General features: G+C 47.8%; 1 protein-coding gene across 4 annotated transcripts in view; it reads right to left on the reverse strand.

The window, feature by feature from the left end:
- SAMD4B (sterile alpha motif domain containing 4B) overlaps nucleotides 1–14762 on the reverse strand; it is a 1107967-nt gene that overhangs the window by 752770 nt on the left and 340435 nt on the right. For all 4 annotated transcript variants that reach the window (XM_086938873.1, XM_086938871.1, XM_086938870.1 and 1 more), the window contains exon 4: nucleotides 6588–6821. In XM_086938873.1, coding sequence (XP_086794999.1) covers nucleotides 6588–6821 — 234 coding nt within the window. The remainder of the gene's footprint in view (nucleotides 1–6587; nucleotides 6822–14762) is intronic.

The following is a 14762-nucleotide window of genomic DNA, read 5'->3' on the forward strand; positions in this document are numbered from 1 at the left end:
AATGCTCTTAAATAGGCTCTGGTCATTTGTAGATTGTCCTGGGGGCCTAGAACACAAAATCCCTGAAAGTAAGTTTCCCTTAGTTCCTTGAATAGTAAATCACATCAGTTAAATTCCACTGATTTCACCCAACGCTAGGGGTACACAGTTCCATTTCTCCTTAAAAATCATCCCCACACCTCCCCCTCTGCCCGTCAGTCTAGGGCTGTGCAGTGATTTATAGCCAGGTGGGCATGCCAATCCTAGTTCAATTGAATAATTATCGTTGGTCCAGGTCTCCGTTAAAAACAGCATGTCGAGATCCGAATCCTCGACCGCACAGGATATCTCAAGGTGTGTTTAATAAGTGACCTGCAATTAATTAGGCCACAGTTTAAGTGCTTGCCGTAACCTGTTAACAAGTTCATCGGCGTGGTCTCCCGACTGTCTATTATCAGCAGCTCTTCACGGGTATAGAAAAGTTGCCGTTGGAGGGATGGGGTACCCTGGGTGCCAGAGTTTTGGAAATTTTGGGCAGCAGGACCGGCACTGGGCGCAGCCAGGTCGCGGACGGGTGCAGACGGGCTTGCCACTGGCGCGCCTCCGGAGCGCTATCGGCACGCCCGCAGCGCGTGTCCGCTGCGCGGCTGCATTGGCTATCTTAAGTAGGCGGTCTAGTGCAGCTGGTCAGCAACTAGACTGTCAACCAAGATGGCTGCCCCAAAGTACCCTCTCTATGTCCCTGAGATCGGGGTGAAAGTCCGCTAAGCAGCGTGTGAGTTTAAAATGTTTAACGTGCAAGTAAGTGGCGTTTCAGTATGATAAAAACTAAATCCCCTGAATACAGGTTGTATTAAAATACCGCTATCGCGAACCCTGTGCTATTCACAGCGCAACTATTAAATACTTTTGATGGCTTTGTTGGTCCAAACGCAGCAAACAATTCAGTTCTCGCAATTGAGCACACGAGTATTCCGTGCTTCTCTGTCTAATGTATTGAAGTAGGCCTTCCATCTCGTCCCAGTGAGCCCGGTCATACCTAGCTAGTCGGACCTGCGTCTTGGCAATACACCAGTGGTTAGCCGATTGAGCAGCTACTCTTTACCGGATGCGTCAATTAATTTAGACTATCTGGGGGGGATGCATCTCCAGAGTTCTGTAAATTTGCTCTTTTACGAGGAATAGAAACTACTAGTGAGTCTAAGTGTAGCTGTCCTTCAATAAAAACAGGATCGGATGGTGATGGATTTTATTTCTTGTCAGGGTCTTTAAAAAGCTCATCTGCATGCATAATCATGCCTTTCAACATAGGGAGACTGACTACTTCTATGTGAAGGCCCTGGTGTCTCAAATAAAAAGTTGTCACGGAAAGCCTCTTTGTGCATTGTAACCCCATGATAAGCTGCTGCTCTTGAAATCAGCGCTTGATAAAATACGTTATCAGCTGCAGGTGATGGTTTTGCTGGGTATAAATCTGGATCATTATCTATGGTGGATCAATATTGTAATCATACCATGGATCTTTTCGTAAAGGAGCACTGTCATCTTCATCTCTGTTAGATCTGGCACCATTGGCGTGGGTCTCCCTTCCATTTGCTGTTGCCTCATGTGTTTTTGCTGGCGTTAGATGCTTTGGGCACTGTGCATCTGCTGTCCAGTGCCACAGTGCAAGTGCTCCCTATTGTAAATTGATGTATGAATTGGTGATTCAATGATTGACTGGTTTGGTTTACCTGTCAGACCCCAGTACAGTACACCAGGGATGCCCAGGGCTTGTAAAACAAATGCTGCTGGACGGCTTGCAGCACTGGTTGTGCCACCCACAGAAGCGACTTGTAAAAGTGTGTCTAAGGTCTGCCATTGCAGAGCCTATGTGCTGTCTGGTACTGCCATGTTGACTGAGCACGTGCACCCTCTTGCCATTTCCTAAACCTTCCCTTTTCTACATATTAGTCACCACTAAGGTAGGCCCGTGGTAAGGGTGCATTGTAAGTATAAGGTAGGACATGCCCTGGTGTGTGTGTTATGTCCTAATAGTGAATTACAGCCATTTTCGTTTTTCACTATTGCAAGGCTACCTGTTCTCCATAGGTCAGAATGGGCAGTTAGATTATTACATCTTATCATCCTAACTGACTCAGAGAACATGGTAGAAATTTGAGTTTAGTATGCCTGAACTCAGAATGATAAAATACATCTTTTAGTGAAGTTGATTTAACATTCTGTGTTTGAAAATACCACTTTTAGAAAGTAGGTATTTTCTTGTCTAACTATCCAAAGCCTGCCTCTGCTAGGTTGTGTATTCCTTGTCTAGAGTTTGAGTGACAGGGCTGGGGGATTCCAAGAGACAGAATGAGTTAGCCCAATGGTGAATAGAGAGATCTGCATCTAGATGGGAGTGAGGAGTAGCACCTGGGACCTGAATAGGGCTGTGCCTTTCCTCCACAATGCTGGCTCCACCTCCTGTGGTGCGGCTGATGTCTCTGCCCTGCACTGTGAAAGAAGAGAAGGAATCCTGTCAACAAATTGCTCCAAGGCTGGTCTTTCTCTCCACAATGCTGGCTCCACCTCCTGTGGGGCGTCTGATGTTTCTGCCCTGCACTGTGAAAGGAAAGAAGGAGTCATGTCGACAGAGTGCTCCAGAACTGGATTGAACTGGGCAAAGGCCCCTCTGCCATCAAAGGACAAAGGATTTTGGGGTATACATATTGGGACCCTGATCCCAAGAATTTAGATCACTTTTGGACAAACAAGAAGAAACCTTTGCTCAGGAGTGGAACCAAGAGAGACTGAGGAGAGACTAACCCTAAGCTGAAATGCTGCTTGGGGGATTGGCCTGCAGTGGTTGCTTGACTTCCAAAGAGAGGAGAAAGGGACTTTGTGTACATTCATAAACTTGTAAGGATCTCCAAGGGCTTGGAACAGAGCTTGCCTCCTGTTGAAGTTTCAGGGACAACAGACTTCAACCCCCAGCTCCCCAGAGTTCCTTGGGAAGTGCCTGCTGCTGTTTTGGGCCTTCTGAGGGACTGCGTGTCACAAGGAGCTAGAAGCGCGACTCAAGAGGAAGAAGTGTGTTGCCGTCGCTGCTGCTGCCATCGCATCTTGGATGTCGCCGCTGTAGCTCTCGTATTGCACTGCATTGAAAGAAGTGTCTCGCAACGCAGAGGAACCATGTCGCCATCGCTGCTGCTGCTGCCGTCGGGTCTTGGATGTTGCCGCTGTAGTTGTCGCTTTGTGCGGAAGAGTCTCGCAAAGTCAGAGAAGAGAGTCTGAGCCAAAGCTGTTGTCGTCGCATCACGGAACAAGGGTGTCGCCGCTGCAACGGACGCATCGAATCAAGACTTCTTGCATCATTGGAGAAGCGTGCCGCATCTGGAAGATTTTCACGTCTTTATTTCTTTGCACCGGAACTTTGCCGCATTTCAATCGCTGCAACACTTTTGTTGTGGATGGGTAATGCATCGTAAGGTACATTGACTCAAAGTGTCGCATTTTAAGAAGTGAACAGAACTAAGCTAAAACTACCATTTTAAGTACAGTATTGTGGCTTTTTGTCGTTTGTGGTCTTCTGATAAGTCCATATAAAGAATACTTATTTTTTATATAAAACCTGTGAGGTGTACATACGTAGTGGTGTCACTTGATTACTGTCTGTGGTCACAAATGCTTTACACACTGCCTCTGAGATAAGCCTGTCTGCTCGTGCCACGCTACCAAGGGGGTGAGCAGGGGTTATTTTAGGAGTGTACCCCCTTACCCTGACTAGAGGCAAGGGTCCCTATTTGTCACAAGTACCTACCTGTGCCAATTAGAGACCCCAAATCTATCAATATTCTAAATCAGGCTGTGTATGAGTAGACACCTGTGGTGTTAAGTGTAGTGTCTCTGAGGCTGGCAGTTGTAGTAATGGTAAATATGGCAGAGGGGATAGCAAGGTGGAGTGGATAGGACTTTTTTCAATGTCCTTTTTAGGTCTTGCCTGAGCCAGCTCGCATGCGCTGCATTGCAAGGCTTCTGGTAAGGACTTTCAACTCAGACTAAACGCTTGTGTGTGTATTTTCTTTTGCTCACACGCTATTGGCCGTTGCATGCATTTTTCTAAGAAAGACAGCAAGCAATGGGCCAAAGGCGGGGCATGTCCCGCCTTCTCTCTCCCCTGGCCTAGGGAGCTCGGGAGCAAGCGGCAGCGCGGCCGGGTGCCAGCTGCATACCTCACATTCCTTGCAGTATGCGCGCACCGCGTTCTAGTTTAGGACTTGTGCCCTGGTGGCTCATGGCTTTCCTTAAGATGGAAAGTTTGGTGACCGCCCTGGCTCTAGGTACTGAGCTGCACACCAGCAATGAGAGGGTCAATCATCCTGACTGACAGGTTATGTAAGTGACACCAGAGGAGTCGCCGCCGGAGCCCACGCTGCGTGACACTCTAGCGCCCAGAACACACATTGAAACGATTGTGGCACACTTTTGCACCAAGTGCAGGGCTTTGAAAGCACTGCCAGCCATCCCACTGGGTAGGTCTGGTCTGTTCGCGGGGCTTCTAGACCCATAATCGGCGTCTCGTGGCTTGACGCAGATGGGCCTCTCCGTGTGTCCGACCCCTCTCTCCTTGACCTCTTTCTTTTCGACGAGGTGGTCTCTAGCAGTGGCCTCTCCTGCCTCCGCTCTGCAGTCTGCCGAGGCGAGCAGCAGGACGATCCCCTACATCGCACCACATCAGAGCCATGTTTGATCTCGGATCCTTGCCAGGAACGCAGCAGCTGAAAGCTTTGCGCTCATTTCCCGGGGGATAAGAGTGCTGCGGTTTCTTCCCTCGTGTTTAGACACACACGATAATTATATGTAGGGCTTTGCAAACTGCCACATCATGTGTGCTCTGCTCTCTGCGCACTTAAATGGCTACAAGTGGACCCGATGTTTACCAGAAAAGGCTCATCACTGCCGTCGGCATTGTGTAGACATCTTAGCAGACTTGTGTTTTGAAACAGAAGACTTTGGCTCAGAGCTAGATTGGTCTTTTGGAGTGGAACGTTTGGGATCCTGAGCCGGAAGGCTTGACTGTGTTTCGATGCCAGGGCAGAGGGCGTTAGAAAGTCTCAGTGCCGACCTAGGTTCGAAGGTAGAGGTGGTGCTGAATCCTCATGTTTAGTGGAAGAGAGTTTAAGTGGTAAGGGGGCTTTAGTAATCATGGCACACTGTCCTGCTGGAACGTCGGATTCAAATTCGATTTTTAAGTATTAATCCGAGTCTGGGACCGAAAAGGCCCCTTCTTCCGCAGCTGTCGCCTCTTCCTGTTTGAATTCTTCTCCAAAGAGATTGTAGAGAAGCATCTAAAGCATCCAGGAAAGTTAATAGTTTCTTTGAAGAGTGGTTTTTGCAGGCTAAAGCACTATTTTCTTAGTTCTAGGTTGAATCCATTGGGTTTTTCCAGCATGACATTAGGATTGGCCCTGGAGGAGTATTCGATCCGTAAGTACTTCAGTGGAGTGCTCTTCGACTTAGGTGGAGCTACTGTCAGATCCAAAATAACCAGTTTTTGTTTCGGTGTTGATACTGAAGGATGAGACATTGTAGGCGCAGAGGTGGAGGCCCCTGCTGTAGGCAGGCTTTTTGGAGCAGAGGGCAGGGCTTCCGATTCAGTCTTTCCGTGCGAACCATGGCCTTTTTGGAGTGGCGGACCAGGAGAAGTTTTCAGTCAAGACCGAGTTGGGCTTTGGGTCGGGGAAGAAGTACTCACTGCTGATGCTTTTGTGCTGGCTGAAGGGTGGCAGAGTTCAGATCATATTGAGACTTGGAATTAGAATCATGAATAGAGAGTGATTCCTAGTGTGCTGCTGAAGCTTCTCGTCTTCATCCTGTTGCCGACCGAAGATGTCCAGAACAGCGTTCGCATGCTTGTGCTGCATTTCTTGGCAAGAAGCATGTCATTCTTAAGGGTCTTTTACGATCAAAAAGATTTGCAGGCCTCACAGGTGTCCTCTCTATCGGACAAGAAGCATAGGTTGCAAACTGAGTGTTGGTTGGTATGGGGGTACTTATAATGACACTCCGGACATAAGCGAAACAGAATTCCACTTATGTCTGGAGTATAAAGACCTCTAATGTTTACTAAAGCCTTATATCTTATCAATGCTGCTTTGCGCACCCCTCACAAGAGAGCCATATCGACATCTATGTTTAACATTCCAGGAATCCTAACACCTAATGTGAATGCATTCCATTCTAGACCTTCGCCATCTTGTTACCCTGCAAGCTTGCTTCCAACAGCAGTGCTGCTGACAGCAGTGGGCCCTAAAAATGCAGACCACTCCTTTTAACACTGCATCTGATAGAGAGAACACTTAAACTAATGGAATTCCCCCACAGTTCTTATTACCATAGACTGACTCATCAGAATACCCTAAAAGGCAACTTCAGAGACTCACTTCTCATTCCGCAGCTCAGGAGAATGGAGAACCCTAGAATAGGATTGAAACAACTGCACTTTATTTCCCCTGTCATTCATCCCTGACAAGAACACCCTCCACCCACAACACAGGATTTCACACCTGCTGCCATAGTATCTTCCACCCCAAATAATGGGACTTTGTAAGAGCATAGCAGGACCTCACCTCTCATGCCACTGCCTTCCTCTTGAAATGTATTGCGACCTTGTTCATCAGTCTGCTCACTGCCAGATGATGCCACGCTGCTCTGAGGGGATAAGGGTGCATGGTCAGAGGAAATGAAAGCAGATCTGGCACCCAGCTCATCTGTTCCCATCCAGTCGCTGGAGACTTGCTGACTCGTGGGAATCAATGACATGGAACGCTTCAGTGGGCTGGGGTGGATTTGGCAGGAAAGAACTGGAAAAAGAGATAGTAAAAGTGTCAAAATTACCTAGATCAGGGTTCTGCAGAAGAGATATTAGTAGTTAGCTGTTTTATAGTCTAAAATACCTTCACTCAGTAGTGCTTATTTTCTTTTTTTCCCCATGCTACACCAGCCCCCCTGCCAAACCCAAAGAGCAATGTTAGTGGTTTGTATTTTTTAGTTTGATTTTACAGAGATTATCAAATTCTTATCTGGGCCTACTTATATTTCATAGCCTCTGCAAGAGAAGCAAATCTTCAGCCTATTGAAAGTATCGAAGCGGGGCAACAGGGTAAAGGAGGGCGGAAGCTCGCAAAGATCATACATTTTACCACTGTTGGCTAGAAAACACATTACCTTATAAATCACTAGAGAATATATTAAATTAATCGGTGAGTCAAAAAAATGTCAATGTGAATATTGAAGATGCACACAGGGTTTCGGTCTAGTTGGGCAGCCTTTCCAGATCATATCTCCACAGTTGGGATTAGGTCATGCTTCTAACACAAGGCTTCCTTATAAGCCTTGCGTTAGGAGCATGACCTAATCCCAACTGTGGAGATATGATCGGGAAAGGCTGCCAAACTCTAGGTTTGAGAGATGTAGAGTGTCATTTAGGACACAATCTCAAAAAAAAGTTATACTGTGATAGCTTGATCCATTATTAAACTTCTGGAAACAAGAGGTTATTCAATGTATAAAGGAAAACACTGCCTTTAGCTGAAAAAAAAATAACAGGGACTCATAAAAGGAAGAAAAGGACTTTTAAACTCAAGACTTTCGAGGGCAATTGCTTTAGCATTTGTGTTGAGCATTTTTTGGGGATTATATTAACAAAGACTCTGTTTAAGCTCATACACTCTTTACATCATGACAGTACTATTGCTGTCATTTCATCTCAGTCTATCACAGTAGTGAGAGAAACTGAAAATAAAGTACTTTAACTGAATAAAAACTTATACTAAAGGTCACTGAGATGTGAAAGAAGGGCTGCCAGAATGGAAAAGTTCTCTTCTGAACAAGTGCATGTTGTAAGAGATGAGGCAAAAAAGGCGGAGTGAGGAAGAAGAAAGAGATAAGAGGGAAGTGAGGATAAGCTTGCAGGAGGTGGTGGAAATGAATCAATGGAGAGAAAGGTTTTTTAAAAAAGGAGCAAATGCAAGAGATCAGGAACAAAATAATTACTTACCAGTAGGAATAGTTTTGCAGCTTGGAGTTTTCTGCATTCACACGCAACTAGTGGGTGTGTCCGGAATTGTCTTTTTTCCCTTTTTCTGTGGGCATCGACCATCATTTGGTGGTATGCCCATCCGCTGTGTGACATCAGACCGCACCCCGAATGTTCGTGTGCGTTGTCGCCATCTTCAAATTCTTTTTTGTTTCTTTATTGGTATACTTCCTCCTTGTTCTTTTCTTTCCAACCTGGTCGCATCATCTCCCATTGCCGAGGAGGTATGTTGGTCGCATGTGAATCCATAAAACTCTTCAAGCTGCAAAACTACTGCGACTGCTAAGTAACCATTTAGTTTTGCAGCATGAACCCTTTTCGGGATTTTTATGCTGTCCATTAGATTATGTAGGGGTATCCCTTGTTTGGGATGAAATGCAGAAGTGTTAGCAAACAGGTGGTGAAGTACCTTTAGTCCTCCCCGTGCTTCTTGTTCATTTGCTTGACCACAACATAATGTTTTGCAAAGGTGTGTGGTGACGCTCATGTGGCTGCTGCGCAGATGGAGTCCATGGGCACGATTACTAGGAATGCTGGTGTTGAGCCTTTTCCCTTGCTGAGTGGGCTGAGCGTGTGGGCTGAGCGTGTAGGCAGTGTCATCCCTGCCCTAGAATAGCAAGTCTATATTGTTTCTACAATTCATTTTGAGATTGTGCCAGTAGTTACTGGGGCACCCTTGAATGCTTTGCCGAAGGAGACAAACAACTGGTTTACATAGCGAAACATCTTTGTTTCTGTGGACAGTACATTAAAGCCCTCTTTACATCAAAGTGTGTAGGGCTCTTTCAGTCTGTGTCTTTGGCTCTTTGAAGATGCTTTGGTTGTCATGAAAGTGGGTCACCACCTTGGGTATGAACTGTGGGTTAGTTTTGAGAACTACCTTGTCTGTGTATTTGCAGGTATAGCAGGGCTCGAAAAATCTAAAGACTGTTACTAGACCTACAGGTCTAGTAACTTAAAAAACAATACTTTATCTACCTGTAATGCACTGGATTTCTGTGAGCAAATGTGACAAGTTGACAAGATTTAAAAAAGTATTTCTATTGCTCATTCACTATGTGAGCAATAAAGGTGCCTTTAAATCTTGATATCTAGCCACATTAGCTCTGCTTTCAGAGACAGAGGTCAAATGTCAGTTTGTCTTCCTACTCACCAGAAAGGGCGAGTAGGACCTAAAAATATCTTGTCCTAATTAAATCTGGCTCGCAAATGCGAGCGGGCAAGTGGATTTTTCGAGCCCTGTATAGTTCCTGTATTGTGAGTGCTTAGAGCTCGCTCACTCTGCGTAGTGATGTGACAGCAATTAGAAAGGAGGTCCTGGGTGGGAGTGATTGGAGATCAGTCTTGTGCATAGGTTCAAACAGCCGATTCATTAATTGAGTTAGCATAGTGTTACTGTTCCATAATGGTGCTGGAAAAATTATATTGATTGTGCACTCCTTTAAGCTCCTTTCAAGAATCGCTTCACCACTGGTGATGTGAAGAAGCTGTTACACTATAGCCTACACCAGGGGCACTTCATGTATTTGTTCCATTTTGCAGCATAACATTTTCTTATGGTAGCTTTCCTTGCCTCTTTAAGGGTTTCCATTGTCCTGGGCAGCATGTGTAGGTGCCTGAATTCTAGATATTCATGAGCCAGGCCACTAGGCTGACAGTTGCTGGCTACAGCTTGTACACTCTCCTGCATTATTAACAGATCCTGCACTGCCTGGATTGCGATCATTTGTCCCCTGGGCATCTGTACTAGGTAAGAGTACCAGGTCTGTCTGACCCACTATGTGGATGAGGTTTGTTCCTGGTTGCCTGGCTTTATCCAGCAGCTTTAATATCCGGGGAATTGGACGAAAAGTGTATGCAAATCTCCACGACCAGTTTACTGACGGGGCATTCCCTTCTGACTGGTGGTGTTAAAACCTGGAGGCAAAGTGGAGGCATTTTGAGGTTTTGACTGCTACGAATAGGTCTATTGTTGGTCTACCAAAGACCTTGAATATTTTCTCCAGTGTTTTTTGTTTTAGTTCCCACTCATCGGATCAGTTTTCTTATCTGCTTAATCTGTATCCTTGCTAGGTGGACATTTTGTAGTGTGATATTCCTTGGCATTATCAATTTCCACATTTCTTGGGATAGTTTGCTCAGACTGAATGATTTTGTGCATCCCCGTCTGCTGAGCTAAAACATGGTTGTTGTGTTGTCTTTTTATATTAGTACGGTCTTGCCTGTTATATGTGCTTGGAAAGCCTTCAGTGCTAGGAAAACGGTCTTCTTTTCCAGGTAGTTGATGTGTTTCAGCGCATCTGTGTTGTTCCATTGTCTGCATACATTCAGGTTGCATGTGTGCGGTCCCAAATCTCTGTGGGATGCATCCATTGTGATGGTGACTGTCTTAGTTGGTGTTTTGAATGGTCTCTCTACCATCATGCTTTTTGATTTCCATCATTGTATCTCCTTTTGTTTTTTTTTGCTGTCACAGCTACTAGATCTTCCCAACTCCCAATGACTTATGACCATTTGTTGCACATCCATTCATGGAAGGGGAGCATGTGCAGTCTCACATGTATTATGAGTTGTATGCATTATGCCATCATGTCTATTCGTTTCATGGCAGTCCTCACTGTCAGAGAGTCCCCTCTGGTAGAGGAGAGTCTGCTCTGTGATGCCGTTGCTCTCTTTAGTACTGGGTATGCTTGTGCTGTCCTCGAGTTTAAGGTTGCTCCCAGTAATACTTTTCCCTGTTCTGGTTGTGGCTACTACTTCTTGTGGTTTTTGTTTTGATTATGCCTTTACTAGCCAATCGTAAAAGTATAAGTAGACATGGCTACCTTGTCTTCTTAGGTCTGATGCTACCACTGCGAGGCACTTTGTGAAGACCTGTGCGGCTAATTTCAGGGCAAGTGGTAGCACTGTGAATTGGTAGTGCACCTTATCCAATACCAAATGAAGGTATTTTTCATGGTTTTGGTTCATAGGCGAGCGCAAGTAGGTATCCTTTATATCTAAGGTTACAATATAATACCCCTTTCTTAGGAGTTGAATTACTCTTTGGAGTATCGTCATCTTGTAGAGTTGGGTATGAATGAATTTGTTTAGGAATCTAATTTCCAGGATTGGTCTCGGAGTTCGATCTTGTTTTGGGACAATGAAACAAGGAGAGTCGTTTCCTTTGTTTGTCTGCACTGCTGGGACCCTTTCTATGCCTTTTTTTTGTACGAGTTCATTGACTTCTTTTATGAGTTAAATGGTCTCTTGTCTTGTCCTTAAAACAGCTTTGGGTTTGGCAAATGTGTGGTGGCTCCTTGACAGTATTCATGACTTATCGCATTCAAAATCCAATAATTTGAGGTGGTTTTATACCATTCCTGCAGGTAATCTCCTTTTTTGAAACCCACTGGTGTTTTGTGTTAGCATGTGGTTATGTTGGGCAAGTCACTTGCCTGCTGGCCCTCCCCCTGAGGGGGTCTGCCCTCTTTCCCCTTCCATGAAAGGGCTGCCTAGCAGTGTGTTGCCACGGTAAGTAAGAGGTGTGTTGCATGACTTGGTGAGGTGAATGGTGCTCTGCCAGGGGGCATTCTAGATGATGTTGCTCTTCTTCCATAGGAAGCCCTAAATGTTAGTGCCCCCATATTTTGAATTGTTGCAATGACTCATTCACTGCCTGTCTGAACAGGGCATCTCCAGTGAATGGCTTGTTAATAATAGAGGCTAGTATCTCTGGCTTAAAACGGCACACTGAGCCAAGCATGTCTTCTTAGTGTGCTGCCGTGCAAATCTGATGGCTGGCAGGGAATGCTGCGTCCAAGGGTAATTTCAGACATCACTGCCTTCGGGGCGTTGCCAAGCCGGAGACCAACATGGCCGCGCGGCGTTGAAGCTCCACCAGTTGTATGCAGACAGGTGGGGTTATCCCACTAACCAACATACTACCGCCACTACACTCTGCTCCGGAGGGTGGCCCATTGTGTGGTATCCACATAGATATGCCTGGACAGTGATTTGCTTAGAGCCCCGTGGGGCTCTGCTCGACTGCAGTGCTGGGAGGATGAGCGCGCCTATGCTGGGGACGCTGCTATTCCTTCGTGGCATGCCGAAACCGACGCCCGCTGCGGCTGATTGCCTGGCCTGCACAGCTGCTGCGACACGGGTGAGTCCACTGGAGGTGGTTGGCGATCCCCCCTCTGGGCCCGTCTGTCTTCTGCTGCGTTCCAGCCAGATCGGCCGAGTAGGCCCGAACCTGCCGAACCTGCCGACCCTCCCACTGGTAGGCCCCGCGGGGACAGGGCCCGCAGCGGGCCTGGGCAGCAGCAACCGCGCCTTTGAGGGTGCGGGTCAAGTAGCGAGGTGGGGGAATGTTTGATCCGCCGCTTCTGCTGCCTAGCAGTTCCCATGCAGAGGATGGCGGTTGGCCGACCTGGAGCCATCACAGGAGTAGCCTGTGGCTATTACCATCCACCCGGGGCTGCCATAAAAGTCCTTCAATAGTGCCTGCGCTCTTCGTACTGCCTGCTCCTCTACCCGGACGCTGGTGGGTCACTGACGCGCACAGGGTACGGCGCCACTTCTGCAGCGCGCTCCCTACACTGAGCCTGCTACCGTCTTCAGCGCACCACACCACACTTGCTCACCCGTAGTGGGCCCTGGAATACAGCACCCTGCCCGTCCCTACAATTCACTGCTCAGCAGCATTGACATGGCCTGATTTCTGGATCTGGATTTGGGCCCAGATCTTTGGACTGGGTTGAGTGTGTGACATTGATCCACATTCGGTCCATCACCTGTTGTGTTTGCATATTCCGCCCTAAGTACCCTGGGGATGCCCAGACGTGGGTCCCAGGCACTCCACACCACTGGAGTCAAGCTAGCCGGGCTGATGAGAGGTGTTACCTCGAAACCGGTCCGGTCCTCGGATGCTTGATTCCGTTCTGGGAAGGACATGGCTTTTGTAGTTCGGACTGGACTGTTCCCATGGGGCACAGGGTCAGAGCTGATTTGCATATCGCCAGTGTCTAACCCAGGGTGGTGTGGAGTGCAAAATAACGATGGATTTGGGCCCAGATCTTTGGACTGGGTTGAGTGTGTGACATTGATCCACATTCGGTCCATCACCTGTTGTGTTTGCATATTCCGCCCTAAGTGCGCTGGGGATGCCCAGACGTGGGTCCCAGGCACTCCACACCACTGGAGTCAAGCTAGCCGGGCTGATGAAAGGTGTTACCTCGAAACCGGTCCGGTCCTCGGATGCTTGATTCCGTTCTGGGAAGGACGTGGCTTTTGTAGTTCGGACTGGACTGTTCCCATGGGGCACAGGGTCAGAGCTGATTTGCATATCGCCAGTGTCTAACCCAGGGTGGTGTGGAGTGCAAAATAACGATGGATTTGGGCCCAGATCTTTGGACTGGGTTGAGTGTGTGACATTGATCCACATTCGGTCCATCACCTGTTGTGTTTGCATATTCCGCCCTAAGTGCGCTGGGGATGCCCAGACGTGGGTCCCAGGCACTCCACACCACTGGAGTCAAGCTAGCCGGGCTGATGAGAGGTGTTACCTCGAAACCGGTCCGGTCCTCGGATGCTTGATTCCGTTCTGGGAAGGACATGGCTTTTGTAGTTCGGACTGGACTGTTCCAATGGGGCACAGGGTCAGAGCTGATTTGCATATCGCCAGTGTCTAACCCAGGGTGGTGTGGAGTGCAAAATAACGATGGATTTGGGCCCAGATCTTTGGACTGGGTTGAGTGTGTGACATTGATCCACATTCGGTCCATCACCTGTTGTGTTTGCATATTCCGCCCTAAGTGCGCTGGGGATGCCCAGACGTGGGTCCCAGGCACTCCACACCACTGGAGTCAAGCTAGCCGGGCTGATGAGAGGTGTTACCTCGAAACCGGTCCGGTCCTCGGATGCTTGATTCCGTTCTGGGAAGGACATGGCTTTTGTAGTTCGGACTGGACTGTTCCCATGGGGCACAGGGTCAGAGCTGATTTGCATATCGCCAGTGTCTAACCCAGGGTGGTGTGGAGTGCAAAATAACGATGGATTTGGGCCCAGATCTTTGGACTGGGTTGAGTGTGTGACATTGATCCACATTCGGTCCATCACCTGTTGTGTTTGCATATTCCGCCCTAAGTGCGCTGGGGATGCCCAGACGTGGGTCCCAGGCACTCCACACCACTGGAGTCAAGCTAGCCGGGCTGATGAGGTGTTACCTCGAAACCGGTCCGGTCCTCGGATGCTTGATTCCGTTCTGGGAAGGACATGGCTTTTGTAGTTCGGACTGGACTGTTCCCACGGGGCACAGGGTCAGAGCTGATTTGCATATCGCCAGTGTCTAACCCAGGGTGGTGTGGAGTGCAAAATAACGATGGATTTGGGCCCAGATCTTTGGACTGGGTTGAGTGTGTGACATTGATCCACATTCGGTCCATCACCTGTTGTGTTTGCTGATTTCTGGACCGGCATCATTTCCAGCCTGCCTGCCTGCATCTCTCCTTGGCCTTTACATGTCGGGTGCACAAGAGGGGTGAAAGCCTGCTTCCCCACTGCATTACCACGGAGGACAGATCAGCTCTATGACAGCTGCGCCAGGCCCACTGTGTCGGCAAACACCACCACCACCATCTGCTCAGTTGGGGTTCCTTGTCAGCTGACGACGGGGGTCTCCTCTCTGGTCCAACAGACTTAAATATCGTCCTACAATGTGAGCCTT

This window comes from Lissotriton vulgaris, chromosome 9 (genome assembly GCF_964263255.1).
Source record: "Lissotriton vulgaris chromosome 9, aLisVul1.2, whole genome shotgun sequence".
Taxonomy (NCBI): Eukaryota; Metazoa; Chordata; class Amphibia; order Caudata; family Salamandridae; genus Lissotriton; species Lissotriton vulgaris.